The 13,458-nt window shown below is 44.6% G+C and overlaps 1 protein-coding gene across 2 annotated transcripts in view; it reads right to left on the bottom strand.

The window, feature by feature from the left end:
* Positions 1-13,458, bottom strand: part of SDK1 (sidekick cell adhesion molecule 1) — a 901,672-nt gene that overhangs the window by 228,089 nt on the left and 660,125 nt on the right. For both annotated transcript variants that reach the window (XM_081298615.1, XM_081298616.1), the window contains exons 8-12: positions 10,245-10,328; positions 6,657-6,851; positions 4,946-5,066; positions 3,613-3,776; positions 1,495-1,597 (exon numbers count right to left, since the gene is read on the bottom strand). In XM_081298615.1, coding sequence (XP_081154741.1) covers positions 1,495-1,597; positions 3,613-3,776; positions 4,946-5,066; positions 6,657-6,851; positions 10,245-10,328 — 667 coding nt within the window. The remainder of the gene's footprint in view (positions 1-1,494; positions 1,598-3,612; positions 3,777-4,945; positions 5,067-6,656; positions 6,852-10,244; positions 10,329-13,458) is intronic.

The following is a 13,458-nucleotide window of genomic DNA, read 5'->3' as shown; positions in this document are numbered from 1 at the left end:
TGTTTTAGCCCATTTTTCTTTTCAAATAGAGAATCAATTAAGAGCCTGTCCAGTCTTTTGATGTCCCTGGGCTAGATGAGACGAAAAGTGCTCGTTTTTTTTTCCCTCCAGAATAATTTGATCAGATTTTCAAAATGTACCCAGGTTTTTTAAAGCTTTCATATTCACAGAGCACTAACATTTACAAACTCCTCATCTGAAATTATGCTGAGATAGAACAGGACAGATCCCCGAAGAAAGGAATGGAGAGATGAGCACCGGGGGCAGAAAAAAACCCAGGTTAAGAGGGAACAATCCAGTTCTTTCTCTCCAAGGGGCCTCCCATTCAATCAACACTACAAGAAAACCACACAGATCCAAGGGGCTTCTCTTTAAGCTCTCAGAGTAGCAGAAAGCCAGCCTGTTTGTTCTTCATTATCTGGAATCGCACTCCAAAAGTCATTTAGAATGAATGGATTCTTTTCTAGGCATGATAACGATTCTAAGCCAGCCTCCAAGGATTCACTGGGTAATCTTTAACTCACTAGTTTCTGTTTGTTCATTTTGTTTTGCATTCAGCATTCCTGTAACTAAACCAAACTTGTTTTTGAGCCCTGGGCACCTTTGGAGAGCCAGGTGAAGATGTTTAAATTCCTGATTTGCCAAACAACTTCCCAAAAGAGTGAAAGAAAGGCTGAGTCTGTGAACACAGTCAAAAACATATGCATCAAGAGTCATCACCTCTGCTCAGAGAGAATGTCCCAGGAAGCAGGCAGGCTTTTGATTCCAGCACTTCGGTGAACTACACGGAGCTAAGACCAGAGTAATAATACTAAGATGACTGGATTTCTTTCTTGATTTATATTCAAGGCTGATTTTGAAAATTAATAAATTATTCTGTAAGTGCTGCTCTTTGGGAAAAAACTCACCACTGAGGGCCACTATGCACCTACCTAAAGGGCCAAGTTTTTGATCATCACCTGGCAGGATGTCACAATTGTTTTTGTGAACTGACAGCTAGTTTCCTTCTTCACATGTTATTTTTCTCTCAGTGTCTCAGAAAACCATAGCTACCTTTCTTTTAAATTCAGGTCTCCCTTGCTCTCCATGTCACAAGGAAACCATCCTTGGAATAGAGAAAACCCCTCTGGAGAATTGCAGAGTCCCCATGTAAACACTGGTGAAATCCTATTCGATCCCTCTGGATTTTTCTCTCATTAAGTATCAGCTGCTGACAAGTACGTTTTACAGATAGTGTATTAACCTTGGCAGAAAAATCATGAAAAGCTGTATTGAAGTCATGAAGTGGAACGCAGCTCACTGTAAATAATACATAAGGCTGGAGTGGAAATGGGATTCGTGTGATTAACGATGGAGCCGTGAACATAGGATGCCATAATCAGGGATCTGCTGCTGAAATCAAAATCCCCCAAATTCTTCCTCCTCATCTCAACTCCACTTTTAAGCTCACAGAATATTAATAAATCCCAAAGTATCAGAACTAAGGAAACTGACCGGAGAGAAATCCGGGGGTCGTGAGTGGCTCCACAGCGCAGCGTGGCCATGGTCCCCTTTATCACTACTTGGTCCTCAGGAGGGTGAACGATGGACGTTCGATCTGAAATAACACAAGACACGGCTCAGATGAAATTACAAGTTTCAGAGTCTTTGCCCTTAGGGGGATAATGAATTGATCATCTGACATCAAAACCTTCAAGTTTTCTCTTATCTTGGCAAAACGAGAGTAAATGGAAGCACTCAGAAGTGTTCAGGGAATTGAAAATAAGCCTTCCCACTTGCAGCAAAGTCCATCTTCCCTCCCCACCCCTCCTGTGTCAGCTTGGACCCTCCACACCCTCCGGGGGAAAGAGAGTGGACAATGCTGTGCAAACACCTCCCAGGTTCTATACTCCTGGTTAAAATCCAGATTCTTTTCCAAGATAATCATTGTTGGACAATTTTTAATGTTCCCATAGTACCTGTTCCCATCACAAAATACTTTCACTCATGTTAATTTATTTAATCCTCACAACAATCTTGTTAAAGCTGTAATAGAATTATTCCCAATTTTCAGGAATGCAAATAGATACTCAGAAACACCTTGACTTGCTCCACACTACAGAGTTCATGAGAGGCTCATCAGCTCTGTGCAGACCTGCAGCTCCTAAGCTCCCTGGCTGCCCCAAAGAATGCCAGCCTCCCTGCACATAGCCCAAGCATTGTGTTCCTGCACCACATACTTCTGAGGGGGATGCTACTCTAGTCCCATGCCTGGAACTTGGAAGTCACAGGGCTGATATGACTGATTTTTAGCAGTGAGTAAAGAAAAATGTTTGAGTAGTATTTTTCTTGTCAGTGAAAAGACATGTTACTGTCACTAACAGTTGTACAAATTAACATGGGTAATCTAGGTTGAAAATGCTTTGCAGGAGCCAGGCATGGTGGAGTGCAGCTGAGGTCCCAGCCACTCACCTACTGAAGCAAGAGGAAGGCTTGAGGCCAGGAGTCTGAGACTAGCCTGGGCAACATGGTAAGACTCTGTCTCAAAAAAGGAAGGGGAATGCTCTGTAAGCCACCAAAGTGGTATACCACTCATTCTAGTACAGGTACAATTTTGAATCTTAGCAGATCCACAAAATTCTAATGAGTGATCTTTAGAGATCCAGACCTCATTTTTCACAAGTTTTTGAATGCATGGTTAGTTCTTGGTGAAGCACGATGAATCAAAAGTGATTTACTCCAATCACCAAATGGAACAGAATTTTTTTTAGTAATTGCCAATATTATGGGAATTTGGATTAACTCCTTTTAAATTCTTGGTGTTTTTTAGAACACTTAAACAATTAGAAAAGGATGATTTAGCAAAGTGGATACTACAAAATGCTGATCAGATATGAAATGAAGCATAATGACTTTTATTTAAGGATGGCATTTTAGCAAATTCTTCACTCAAGTGAGTTAAACTTTCTGTCCTCATTAACCTTATGAAAATCTGTTGGTGAGCACTGTCCTTTGCTTTTTTTGAACAATGAGCTTTTAGTGACATGGATTTGGATGAAGAAGAGAGGGAAAGTACTTTGGCAGTTGAAGGGGTGGGAGTGGGATTTGGTACCCAATCCTTACATTCCAGAAAACAATTTATTCTGCAGAAACTAGTGTCATGGATAAAACAAAAATGATAAAAGCTGATTTTCTTCCACTTTACTCCTAATATATGAGAAACATTCATATTTAATGTCCTGGGAGTATAGCTAATCATAATACAGCACAGAAAAAAACTTTCTGTAGGATTTTAATTCTTGAATAACTTTCCTTATAAAACTCTTATAAATTTAATCAACACATCAATTTTGTTATTTGAGCTAGTTGGGCATAATATCTTTACTGACTTTAAAAAGTCAATCTCTTATCTCTCCTGAAATATCCCCATTAAGTCTTGAATACATCTTTTAATTATTCTTTTAGAAAGTGAAAAATTAATTACTCAACAGACTTCTATAAATTAGTTATAAAAATAATCATTCTCTTTTGATTAAATGAGAAAGTCCAAGGGCATATTGACATCCCCTAGGCACAGATGGCATGATGATTAAGCATGATTAATGGAAGGTTCACAAAGACCGTGGTCCTTACTCCACACAGTGAGTGCTGCGGATGCTTCCAGGGACCCCTCTGTGTTAGCTGCATAGCAGGTGTAATTGCCAGCGTCCTGGATGAACACAGGGGTTATCTGCAGACCCCCAGACTCCAGCAGCATGAACCTAGGAATCCGGACAGAGCCACTGGCCAAAATTTGGCTTCCTGAAAGAAAACAGGAATTTTAGAATTGTAGGAAAATTAGAATGTGTAAACTGTAAAGTTTCAAAAGAAAGAAAAAATGGTTAGGCAGCAAGTAAGAAAATAACTCAAGAAGACCATCAGAGTAAAGTGAAAATTTTATGTACAAAATAACCAAAGTAGTTTTCTTAGCATTACTTAGAATCATGAAAACCAAGAACATCCTTATTGTCTAACATTGAGAGAGTCAGTAAAACAAATTATAATCTGTGTATGTGATCATTCTCTTGGGTGACTGGTTTTTATGTTTCTTTGTGTACATATGCATTTGGGAATTTTATATATAAAGCTGCTATATGTTCAAGTTCAAGAAAGAAAAAAATAAATATATATAAAATAAAAGAAGGTACCCTCTTGCTACTGCTCTGCAGTTTCCCAGGTCCTTACCTTACCAACCATGTCTGAGTGCATGACCTTCACTTCTGAGAGGAAAGGTGCTGCCATGCAGCTTTCTGGTCTCGAGGACCAGAGGTGACTTCTGATATATCCCCCCAGGTCAATCCGCCCAGAACTATTTGCCAAGTTACTCGAATCAACACAGCAAAGCATGGACTTAGTGAGATGGGCTCTGGGTACTGGTCATTTAGTGACAAGTGGGCTGACTTGTAGAAGAGGCTATGGAGACTACCAAGACAACTGTGATGTGCCACAGTCTTCAAGGGAACTGAAAACACAGTTGAAATTAAGCTTCATAGGTCAAGCTGGGGGAAGGTAAAAAATGATAGCATCTTTATTTAAAAAAGGCATGATTCTTAATTTTGAATATTACAAGCAACAATTCCTCCTATGTATAGGAAAGCTGAGCCCTAGCAGAACTACTTCAAGTCCAATACTTAATATTTGAAAGAACCCCAGGGGACCATGGGCACTCCGTGAGAGCTTAGGTGGAGGAGAGGACATTTGCACAATTCTTATTATTGTTAATATCTGTTCTTTTTTGAGAAGGCAGGGGTCCTGACTGTTCTATCTACCCTTTTACCTCTGGCATTTGGCACTGGTAGGGACAGTCAATAAATGGCTGTTCAATTTTTACTGAATGAATTCGTGGATGCGCGAGAGTGAAAAGAACAAAACACAGCAAAGGCCCGATCTTCCACACCAGCCACGCTGTCCAGGAAGCAGAAGCCACCTGCCTGTCTTCCACGTGATGGCGGGCTTAGGAGCCCCAGACACCTCACACGAAAGAACAGCTGTCATCCCATCAGTGACTGTGGTGTCCTCTGGACGCTGGATGAATGCTGGGGCAACATCTGTGGAGAAGAATTGAACCGTAGGTGGTCAGCACATTGTCCCTGGGGAGAGTGCCACGTGGCTCTGCAGACCCAATGCAATGAGCAGTAGCAATAAAACACAGACCCTTTCAGGAACCATCATTTGTCTCCCAGGAGCTCTCTACCCTTACAACCTAGAGAGAAATGGATGTAAAAATGCCAAGTGCAGGGACCAGCAAGGGCAGTTTTGGGTGAATGCTAAAGAGAAAAGAGGCCTAACTCAGTATAATCCTCATGGGAACCAGTTTAGAGGAGCACTTTCATTTCAGTTTCAACTGAATTTCCAGTCTGACCCTCCTGAGAATCCTGCAGACAGGGCTGCTTTGTCCCTTGGGGATATGTACGGAAACTGAAGCTGAAGGACATTAGGTAAGCACCAGGGTGGGCTCACCTCTAGTCCCCAGGTCTCCTGCTGCAGTGGGGTTTGGCCAACTACTCACTGTGAGCCATGTCCAGCCAGCTTTCTGTTTTTGCAAACAAAGTTTTATTGGGTCAGCCATTCCCACTCGCTCCACACTATCTGGCGGCTTCCACGCTGGTCACTCCAGCAGAGCTGACTAGTGGAAACCATGTCCCTCAAAGCCTCAAGTATTTACTATCAGGCCATTTACAGAAAAGAACCTGTTTGATCCCTGCCCCAGAAGTCCTGGCCACAGTTTCAATGTAGGCTCTAAATAATTCTAATTGATCAAAACTCAGTTTCTGACTTAGATATCCAATATTATTTCTACTGCTTGAAGCTACACTCGTTTCATATGCTCCAAAATGAAGGGCAAATTGGACCCCTGGGCAAAGGTCAAGGAAATGACCCCCTATTTACCAAAATACACATATGGATCTTTAGAAATTTTGCCTCTTTACAGGCCCTGCCTGGTGACCGCCAACGGCCACGCACACTCTGGCATCGACTGGCTTTCTCAATGGCTCTCACACCCGGAGACATCAGCACTTTGCTTCCCAAAAGGGCAACAGAAAAGGTATAATTCCATAATCACTAAATTCTACTTCATTTTAGAAGAACAATATTACGACTGTGGGAGATTAAAAAGAAAACCCACAGATACAATGAAAACCTTTACCTTTATTTTATTTTTCAAAGACAGAGTGCCAAGGTATTTCTGTTAATGGGATAATAAAAGAAACTCACAAAGAACTATAATTGTTCAATAAAACTAAAATAGAGAATGAACATAAAAATAGAAAAAAGATCAAAATAAAAAGATTAGCAGTGAGCTATTCACTCCACAGTCTTTTTGATTCTGTCCAGAAAAATGGGGGATGTTTTCTAGAGAGGAGGGTTCAGTGCTAGGAAGACAGAGGCTCACGAGGACAGGGTCAGGGAGGGCACCAGCAGTGTCCTTGCTGCTCATGGGCTTTAGGAGACCTTCCCAGGACCCATTAGTGGTTTAGGTGCCCCTGAAGTATGGTGGCCATGGCCAAAGGCCTGGGTATACCCAGTCCAGGGACCACTATTCTGTGTGTGTCTGGGATGCCCGGCTGAGGGTCCTTCCTGGTGGGAGGCTCTGGCCTGAGGCCCCTGTCTCGGTTTTGCTGGTGAGCAGTACTTACTGGTCACATCCAGGTAGGTATGAGTCTGGATCTCCCCTCCTTCATTACTGGCAAAGCACTGGAAGATTCCAGAGTCCTCTGGACATAGCTTCTGGATGCGCAGGCCTCCGCTGGAGAGCACCATGTACCGAGGGTTCTGGAGCTTGCTGATGGAGACAGCATCCTTATACCACTGGAGGGTGGGAAGAGGGACCCCTGGGAAGGAGTGGAGGGAAACAGGCACTTAAGAATATTAAACTCCAGGAATTCCTCACCAGGACTACGGCAAGACTGTCTGGAAGGCTGTATAACATTCTCATGCATTTTCTCTTCTACCAGTACTCCGAACTACCTGCAAGGAGGGATTTTCTTTACCTGAAGAAACCCACACCAAGAACCTCTGAGAAGAGCAGAGGGAGCTCGGGATGCCTGGCTGAGGGTCCTTCCAGGCTGTCCCTGAACTTGCTCGGGTGTGTACTCTTATTTGGAGAAAGATCCACTGTGGTTGACTCAAGGTTCTCAGTTGGGATGGAGATGAAGGGCTCTGGTTCTGCCCCTATACAAAGGCACAGATATAAGGTCATGACCTACGCCTGCTGCACATGGGTCACATTCTGTTCTGGGCAGAACACTTTGTTTCTGTTCCCTCACATGTGGGTAAGGAAATAATAGCTGTAACCTGGAAAAGTGTGAAGATTAGACACATTTATATATGAAACTCTCAGCTGACCACAGTGAGTGCTTGATGGGGAACATCAGTTCTCATTAGCACTACCAGCAACAACATGAGTGACAGCCACCTTTCACATACCCTCTATTCAAGAGGTTGATTCCACAAACCTGAACAGAACCCCACTGTACTGGAGGAGCAATCAGGTAACAAGCATGTGAGATGCATTTGGTTAAAGATGCATTTGGAAACATAAGCGGTGTTTAGTTGTGGATGTGGGAAAAGTTGCTTCCTTCCTTAAGACTGATGGGAGAACAGGCAGGGCTCTGGGGGTGTAGGTTGGCTCCATCCTTATACCCCGAGAGATGAGTGAGCTGAGAACATGGCAAAGAGTTAGGCACAAGAGGGGAGCCTGAGGCTTGGCACACAGTGCAGCTCCTCCTTCCTCATGGCCGTGGTACACAGAGGAAAACAGGGCCTTTTTATATGCAGTTAGGCTTCTAGGTTTCCAGGCTGGGATGTGGAGGAAGAGCTGGGATGGAGACGAGCCAAGGAGGCTAAGTTCCTCATGCTCCAGCTGCAGCCAGCTCTATCTGAAGGAGGGGAGATTGGGCTTGGGAGGGGTGCATGCTGACAGCACAGGACAAGCTCACAAGGAATAGACTCCGGGCTGCAGATGGAAGGGACTGTTAGCCTAAGGCATGAGGACTCCATAGCTTGTCCTTTATGTGGCTGTGGTCAGCAGGATGACCCAGATGCTGAGTGAATGCTGCCAGGCTATATGTGGTGTCCCTGAGTGGGGAATGTTAGGCCCTTCTGGGAGCTTCTCTGGGCCTAGGAAACCAGCAACAGAGGACACTGTTTCCTTGGAACCTTTCTAAGTCTTTTTGAAGTCGAGAAGGGAGGACAGGGAGGCTTGGGAAGTACCACACAGGATGGACCAAGCCACAGATAGCCAAGTCCAGAGAATCAGGCATGGGGAAGGGAGGGAACACTTAGACTTCTTTAAAGATCTCAGGTGGTCTGCTCCTCAGTTTCCCTAAATGTAAAAGGGATGGAAATAAAACCCATCTTGCCATGGTCTGGTGGAAGGTGCACCCAAGCTCCTGTTGGAGATGCTGCATGGAGGGGTGTGGGACTTGCAAAGTAAAGAATAAAGTTAATATTACAGACACTTCAAGGTCATGATTTCTCAGAGCCTGTTCTTTGCCCTAATTATGCTTCTTGTCATCTTTTATTAAATCACCAAAATTAAAAATCCATTTCAAGGGAGAAGCATAACCAATTCATGTGAAATCTCATACTGGCTACTACATGTGTGGCTCTCATGAAGAACCTCCCTTCTCAAGCTGTTAGAGTCTCATTATCAAAAGAAACCAGCAAGTTCTACAATGGTGAGCAGCGCTGAGACCTGTTCGGTATGCATTTAAAAGTCTATGCTTAACGAGCAGTTTATCCTGTAGAAATCATGCAAAAAAGGAACATTTTCTTTTCAAAGGGAGAGTTTAAGATTGTCACTTATTGAAAAGTAATTGTTAGTATGTGGGGAACAAGGATATTTCTATTTTGGGGCAATTTAACATGATAAACTGAAGTCGTATCCCCTGCTGCAGCGTGTGCTCTCGTCTCTGAGATGTAAGCACTCTAAATATTTTATAGCTTCGCCTTCACAGAGTTGTCCTCAAGAAGCTGGCATTTGTAGAACAATGCAGCCACAGTGAGGAAAATATTTCCATTTAAAATTCATATTGCTCTTCTCTCGCCCTTTCTCCCCTCCCCTGCGCCTGTGTTAGTAGAGCCAGAACCCGGAGAAGAGAAAGAGGGACCTGTTCAGCAGCCATTGAGAGCTAGCCAGGAGCAGCTGCCCCACACAGCACAGGATGGGCTGCTCTCTGATGAAAAGCCACACGGTGCTCATCTTCAGAAATGCAGAAGGACATGCACCCAGTTGCACAAACAGGTGAATGGAAGCCCAGGAGCCAGGTGTCCTGGTGGGAGCATGTGCTTCTGTAGCTGAAGGAAGGGGGTTGAAGCATTTCCAGTACCATGTGACCTCAGTATTTAATGAGCAACTCCTACATGCCAGGTCTGAGCAATGGTTTTAATAAGCAGCACCTTGTTTTATCTTTGTGGCTCTGAATACATTTCTTGACCTTGGTTTCTAAGGCTCTGGTTTCATATGTGTACAGTGTGACAATGATAAATATCTCTCTCCTGGAACTATTTAGAAAGTTTGCAAGATTGGCAGTAAACCTAACTCTCTGAGCTCTTAGAGGGCAGAGGAAAATACCCCCCTCAAGGGGCCAGGTCTCAACAGGGAACGATCTGGCAGGTGCCAGAATACAAACACAGGTTTTGTTAATGAAGTTGCCTCTTCAGCCTGCCTCTCCAGTTTGCCTGGCATGGTGGGCAGCAGCAACCAAGGCATGGGGAAGAGGGAGAAGTTACCTGTTGAGTAATAAAAGAAGGATGATCCAAATCTGGGGAAGCAGAAAAATGGGGAAATTTCCAGTTAAAAAAATTTTAAGTGATTTCCCTTCATCCAGGATGGATGTGGTTGCCAGCCCCAATCCCAACGGCTGGTAGATGAGGGTAGTTTCTTGTGTGTGCTGTGAGTCTTGGAAACCAAGCATTTGAGGGGAGTCCATGGGGCATGCTTTGCCTCCCCTCTGATTGGGAGGGAGGGATGAGGTCTTCCTCCTCATTCTCTGGGAGTAAATATTAGTGTGCCCATTTTACAGATGAGGAAGCAAAAGCCCCAGCAAGGTCAAGGACTTCCTCAAGGTCACAGGCCTTGTTACTAAATTCTCCTGCACTCAGCAGTCTGTTCCCAGCTTGGCCCTCACTGTCTCCCTGGAGGGATGCAAACCCTGGCCTGGACATAGGCCTCATCATTCCTCCACATCACGGCTCTTTGTCCAAACACCACCCACACTCACCCATGGCTTGACATGCGATGACCACAGTTTCTTCCACTTCAGCTAGAATCCGACTTTCAGGCTCGGCAGTAAAATACGGTGGCTCTTTAAACAAGAAGAAAAAGAATCGATAGCCCCTAAGTAAAAGAAGGATATGTCAAGGAGCACAACAGCCTCAAATAGTTTGAGCTCTGTTTAAAAACTATTTCTAAAAACTTCGTCATTAGTCACCATCGCACACACAAATCCAGGATTCAGTAAGCAGCAGCCAGAGGCAATTTATATTCTAAGGTTTCAGAAAGCAGATTACTACTCAGCGTGATGGCTACTTTTCAGTTTATGGGCTTGAATCATGGAATATCTTAATTCACATTTTAGAAGGACCATCCCAAGAGGTTCGTAAAGGTTTATATTTACAGCACAGTATTTTATAGGCTAGTTTGCTTCAGTATCTCAACTAAACACCAACTCATGAAGCATGTCAAATAAAGTGTCATTGCAAGGCACCAGCCTGTCCCAGGGAGCACTGTGGCCTATTAACACGTTTATTAAAGTCTTAGCAGTTCTTTTGCTCCAAAATATAGATTTAATACATCAATGGAATGCAAAATAATAACAAAGAGAGAGAGAGAGAGAGAGGAAAAAAAAACAACGGAGGGGACTTTCACATCTCTGGCAGCAAAGGGAACCCTCCACCACTGCGTCCCTAGACTCCACACTTGCCTGGGCAACAGAAATAGTGGTTGTATTAAACAATGTATTTCCTCAGAGAGTAAAATGAAATATTTTTCTCAGTTTATTCAGCAGAAATTCAACAGAAGCTTGGCCAAGTTTGGGAGTATTCAGATGGTAGTGATTTCATTATCCTGATAACAAAAGGCGGGTGCATTCACTTTCTGCGTGATAATTAATATCTGGGGACTGTCTCCAGAGTGGCTTGTTCTCATCGTAACTGCGTGGAATATGGATAATGTAGGTTGGCATGCCTCCTATATTGACTGTATCTTTAAAACAGGGTAGGACATAAAAGAGGAAACAGAAATAAAAATGTAGCATTTCAAAGAAATGATTAAGGAGAAAAAGCTGGAGGTTTCTGAATGGAGGCAAAGTTGGGTATCAATTCTGCAATTACCTGGACCACTCAAGTGGAAACAATCTGCCTGAATTACCCACTCTGGCTTCAGAGATGGCTGCAAATTCACTAGCTGGAATCAAATCGTCTGCTTAGTTTTTGTTTGTAGTGACCAGGCCTAGAGAAGCTGCAGATTTAATACCTTCCTTCTCCAAGCACAATATCACAAACAGGATATAAACACTGATGCAATCAACCTATTTTATCTAGCTCTCCCCAGTTTTGCTTGTGCTTGTGTGTGTGGTGTATGTATATGTGTGTGTGTTTGAGAGAGAGAGTGCATGTGCACACGCATGCCCCATCACCACAAGTACAGGTTCATGCATCCACACCACACTGAGACACAGGAAGCTGCTCTTTTATAACCATGCCCATCCCAAGCCCCCATGTCTACTCCTGGCAGCAACTGATCTGTTCTCTGTCATTTCAAGAATGTTATATAGATGGTCATACAGCTTGTCACCTTTGGAACTTGCTTTTCTCACCCCACAGCTCCCTTGAGATTCCTCCCAAATAATCTGTGCTTGATAATGCAAATCCGCACCTATAAACAGCCAGCACCTTCAGGACCACAGCACCTTTCCCCAGGTGCTGACTATGTAACAAGGACTCAGACTCTTCACTTCTGCCTGCAAGTGTTCCCTAGGTGGCTAAAAGCAGGACTAAAGATGTGGCATCTCTGCCTCCATTGTGCATATGTCTCCTTTCTCTGAATCACCTTGGATTCCAGGAGCGACAGGTCTGATGGAGAAACATCTTGTGATGAGGTGAAGCTACTCCGCAGAAGCAGCCACTTTCTTGTCCTGGACAAGGCCCCGCCTGACCAAGCCTGAGAGCATGATGGACAGACCACACCTGCTTTGGCAGCTGTGAAAAACCTCCAGCTGTGCAAACTCTGATGCTTGCCTTCATTCCCTTCCTATAAAACCTCAAAGTCATTGTCAGTCCCTGGAAGACAGAGCCAAGGACGAGGGACTCCTTGACTCCCTGCTACACAGATTTAAGTTCCCTTCCTGCCTTTTGCCACTACCTTTTCTGTTTGTTTTTTGGGGTGAGTGGCTGGGCCTGCTTATTTGATCTCCAGAGACAGGCCTCTGGTGACAATTTTACCCCTAATTTCTCCCAAGAGACAGGGAGGCTGGAGCTGGAGACGAGGAGTCCACAGAGTAACCCAGGGGCCGAGGCCAGGCTGAGACCATCCCTTCCCAGGTGCCCTCACTCCTCCCCAGTCAGTCACCAGGTGAGTGGGCATGGTGCATAGGGCCACCAACAGGTGGGAGCTCCCTGCCCCCTGTACTCCTGAGCACCTTGCCAGGGCCCAGTCTGGAAGGGCAGTCTGCTGGTGCCAGGCAGCTGCAGCATTTCACATCCCACCCCCAGAGAGATGGCATGGTACAGCACAGCAGAGCAAGCTGGTTCCTTGTTCCTGGAAGCCTTCAGGTGGTGGAGCCAGCAGAGCGGGCAAACCTTGGGCCATACAGGCTCCGCAGTCCCTGATGCTTCTGCTCTTCATCATGTTATTACTTCCCCACTGTCTGCAGGCCACAACCTCTAACAACTGGCTCTTCACACTGCCTGGTTTCATCAGGTGCCTGGAAGGATTTTCTCCCCATCACTAGCTACTCGTTCACTCGCAGTCTGCTAGGAGAAGAAAAAGCAGGGGGATTCCAGGCCTATCAGCCATGGAGGCTGTGAGTTGAAGCGTGGAGATCAGCTATGGGCATTGCAAGCACTTAATCTTCAAAGGGCAAGAGAGTGAGCATGTGTCTTCACAAATCAGCAATACTCTTTCTAGAACAGGTGTGCTGCCAGCCCACACTGGACTTTTAAAAATTGATCACAAATGCAGCCAATAAAACTGGGGATTGAAACGGACATTTCTATCTCTTTTGAAGCAATGAGAAGACATCAAGAAAAGATTCTCATGCCCAGTGTTAAATCAAAGGTCATGGACCAGCTGTTCTTGGATATCTGCTAAGGCTGCCAGCCCACAATCTCAGACCTGGAGGTGGAGATTCCCCTCAGGCAGCCCCCCCCCCCCCAGGGCCTCTATCAAATCCCCCACTCTCCAGAATGCCAGGGTGATAGAGTGCAGTTCTGGCC

This window comes from Spermophilus citellus (assembly GCF_964194105.1).
Source record: "Spermophilus citellus genome assembly, chromosome: 6".
Classification (NCBI taxonomy): domain Eukaryota; kingdom Metazoa; phylum Chordata; class Mammalia; order Rodentia; family Sciuridae; genus Spermophilus; species Spermophilus citellus.
The sequence above is the reverse complement of the archived record's forward strand: the minus strand, read 5'-3'. Positions and strand labels throughout refer to the sequence as shown.